Source organism: Branchiostoma belcheri, unplaced genomic scaffold (assembly GCF_001625305.1).
Source record: "Branchiostoma belcheri isolate BF01 breed outbred unplaced genomic scaffold, Haploidv18h27 scaffold56, whole genome shotgun sequence".
NCBI lineage: Eukaryota > Metazoa > Chordata > Leptocardii > Amphioxiformes > Branchiostomatidae > Branchiostoma > Branchiostoma belcheri.
Genome location: NW_017804198.1, coordinates 804,469 through 807,818, shown reverse-complemented (window position 1 = coordinate 807,818; position 3,350 = coordinate 804,469). Strand labels below are relative to the sequence as shown.

The following is a 3,350-nucleotide window of genomic DNA, read 5'->3' as shown; positions in this document are numbered from 1 at the left end:
TATATATGAACAAATTGACAACTTTGACCGAACAATACTCTTTTTTCGATTTTTTCGGGCGCAAGGCAGTATCCAAATGTCCACCAGTGTAGCAAATTCGGCCCTTCAAAAATCTGCTTGAGGATAAACCAAACAATACCGCTTATCCGTATAGAAGAATACACACAGACAAAGGATAACCCGAAAAACACATGCAGGTTTGAGACATGTGACCCAAGTCATGTCAATGGTTTTATTTTAATACCATCAAAGACAAAGGATCGTTGATTGGTCCCTCCAGTTAACCAGTTTATCCCATGAGAGGAATCTTGGTGTAGATCTGTGCCGGACCCTGAGTGGACCGCAGGTTGACCTGTTGGATCCAGCTGGGCCAGACAGTCCCCTTGAAACCAACCATCGCAAAATTACCTGCAGGAAATGAAATATAGTCACTGCCAGCTTAAATAGTATCACGAAGACAAACAGATGAGTACTGGCACCAATTGTTCGATGTTGTTGAGGCGAAAACAATGAACATATAAATGTGGTACTGGGCTGACCTCAGCATTGCGTCGCAAGCCCCAAATTGCAACACAATTATAGTTTCCAGTTATTAATATTTTTTAAAATCCATTTTTTAAAATATGCATGTAGGAAACATTTGGGCTAGAAGGAACACATATATTCTAAACGTCCCTACTTTTCGACAAAGTTTTGTTCATTTCACTATTTAAGTGGGCGTAATAACAGATCTGGCCAGGTCATGCATGGTCAGAGCTGGTGGCTACTTGAGAATTTGATGTCAAAGGTACAGCTTGTTTACTTTCTGGCGCAGAAGAATTTTTGTCTTCGTCAGAAGGACTATGAAATTGTCTCGCCGGAGTGTGGGGAACTGCGGAGTTTGCGATATAACTCTGGAAGGTATGATTCGACGTCCATGATTTTTGGCAGGCAGATCACCGCTGTTGAGGCCGAAGTCAAGTACAAGTTTCGGCTTCGTGGGGGGTCCTTGCGTCACGTAGGTGCACCTTTTGTGTTTGTGGCTTGTTAGCAAGATAACTCAAGTATTTGTAAAATGTTGATTATAATTCTTGGTGTGGTGGTTACTATTGTCGGGACCAAGTTCGTTACTGAGCTTCGTGGGGGGTTTCGTTGTGACTACAGGGGGCATTTTGTTAATTTTCTTGTGAGCAGGATAACTTTTGTATGTGTTGATGGAAGTTAATGAAATTTTATAGGCATGTTACTGTGGTGGTCTCCAAGATTGAGTTCAAAGATGAGAGTCGTGGAGGTCGTTATGTCCCCGTAATAGGACCTTTTGTGTTTAGAAATCCCCCACCTACATCTGCTTGGAGACAGCCGACAGCTGGATATAGCCGGGGAACCCCATAATGGGATGGGATCAAATGACGTTACATTGAGGGATTGTACTATAACTTCAGCAGGGGGAGGATAGGTTGGACATATGTCAGGTTATTTTCAACGGCCACACCAAGTAATTGCTATGGATGACGTCCACTGGAGACCTTAAATCTAATTACCTTAAATTTAAGGCAAACGCGCAATAAAAACACGAAGGGCCGAAAAACGAGATGCCTAGATTTGGAATATACTAACTGTAGAAGTACAAATGTTAGGACACAAAGAACACAAGAAACAAGTCTTCTATTTGTCATAAAGACAAATTAACAAAACAGCAGTAGTCACCCTGTTCTGATTCTTTCCTTTATAACATCTTCTCTTATTATATTTTGCGACGCTGTCGTGACACTTTCAACACAGTAAGAATTTCTTGAACGTTTTTTTCCAGTAACAGTCCAAACTCAAATAACGTAGGGGGGGGGGGCTAACACGGGTGACGACGCATCTATATAATCTGCGGCAAACCGTTTCAGGGTGTTCTGTACCATAAAAATAGTACAGAGATTCTTTTGTTCTTTAGACCAAATTGATTATTAAAAAGAGTAAAGAATACGCATGTTAATTTCTCTAGAACGATGTACCTCTGACGAAGACATGACATCTCCGACCTCTAGTTGAGATTAAAACGTTTGAAATTATTTTAATTTCAATTTTCACGAGGCCGTATGGTACCGGTGCTATCTGCATGCCACCCTCTACTCGTGTACACGCCTATTTTCTTCGAGCATTACCTATTTGATGATGGAATGAATGGTATATAAATAAGGCAAACAGCTGCTTTGAGCTTACGACACCTTTGCTGCCTGTGACTGGCTTCGCTGCACCGATCTCCCTCAGAGCGACCAGACATTCCTGGGCAAACCTGCTGGACCGGTCCCGCACTGTCACCACCACTATGGAACTGCAGGAATTCGAAAGCAAACATTACAGCACCTGCATTGTACTTCGTGTTACACATTGGATTGAATCAGCAGATACCACAAAAATTTTATAAGACATCTTATGGAAATATGTGGCAATCTGGTGATACAGTTGCACTTTCTATTTGGAACTGGAAAAAGCATGATCATGAGTGTGTCGAAATAAATGTTGGAATAGAAAAAGTGCAACTAATCCACGAAATCCTCTCTAAGCACTCTCAGAATGCTCAAAGGTGCCATGCTGGCACATTTTATGTTGCTAATAATTACGCTAAAAAGTACTATATTTAAGGTACATGTACGGATGTACTTAGAGATACATATTGGCACTCATTTAATCAGCTTGAAAGCACTGTGAGCTTAAATCTAAATTTTTGTACTACAAAATTTCGCATTACGTATTGTATCTATTCATAACTGTCTACAGTTTTCATAGAACGACAATGAAGTCTAAACGACATGTACACTACAGTTAATATAAGGTGTTCACTACTACATATCGTCCTTACTTTTGAGGAATGTCGTTCCGTATGAAGTTGGCCATTGCGAGGTCGATGTCCGAGTTAGCATATGTGTTGAAGGTGGCCTGGTGAGTCACTGAACCCGACACTGCATCAACACTAAGGACCAAGTACCCTCGAGGATAATGGTTATATCGGATCCCATTTATCTGTGGTGAGAAGGAATTCAAAGGATATTCAGAATTGAAATGTTTTAGTTAGAAGACCAAGAGTATGCCTTATGATTTTGACTACTTGTTTCGGTTGATATGTTTTGTTTTATTATGTTACGTTTATTGTCACTAGGTTTAATTATTTGATTAATACGTTTAATTCTATTGAAATTTAAGCTAGAATACAGTGCGTTGTACAGGATAGGACCAGGGGGGGAAATGATACTATCCCATCATCCTTTGCAATACACATCCCACAACACTTGTCTTAAACATTTATGCAAACATTTGCTTCAAAAATGGTGCTCAAACTTCACCAAACTAAAGTGCTTTTCTACAAACTCTGTTGATTAGTG

The 3,350-nt window shown here is 40.3% G+C and overlaps 1 protein-coding gene across 1 annotated transcript in view; it reads right to left on the bottom strand.

Annotated features, from left to right (window-relative positions):
* Nucleotides 1-195: 195 nt before the first annotated feature.
* LOC109481579 (transmembrane protein 2-like) overlaps nt 196-3,350 on the bottom strand; it is a 27,577-nt gene continuing 24,422 nt past the window's right edge. Inside the window, exons 23-25 of the mRNA XM_019784172.1 lie at nt 2,831-2,991; nt 2,196-2,302; nt 196-408 (exon numbers count right to left, since the gene is read on the bottom strand). Coding sequence (XP_019639731.1) covers nt 290-408; nt 2,196-2,302; nt 2,831-2,991 — 387 coding nt within the window. The 3' untranslated portion in view covers nt 196-289. The remainder of the gene's footprint in view (nt 409-2,195; nt 2,303-2,830; nt 2,992-3,350) is intronic.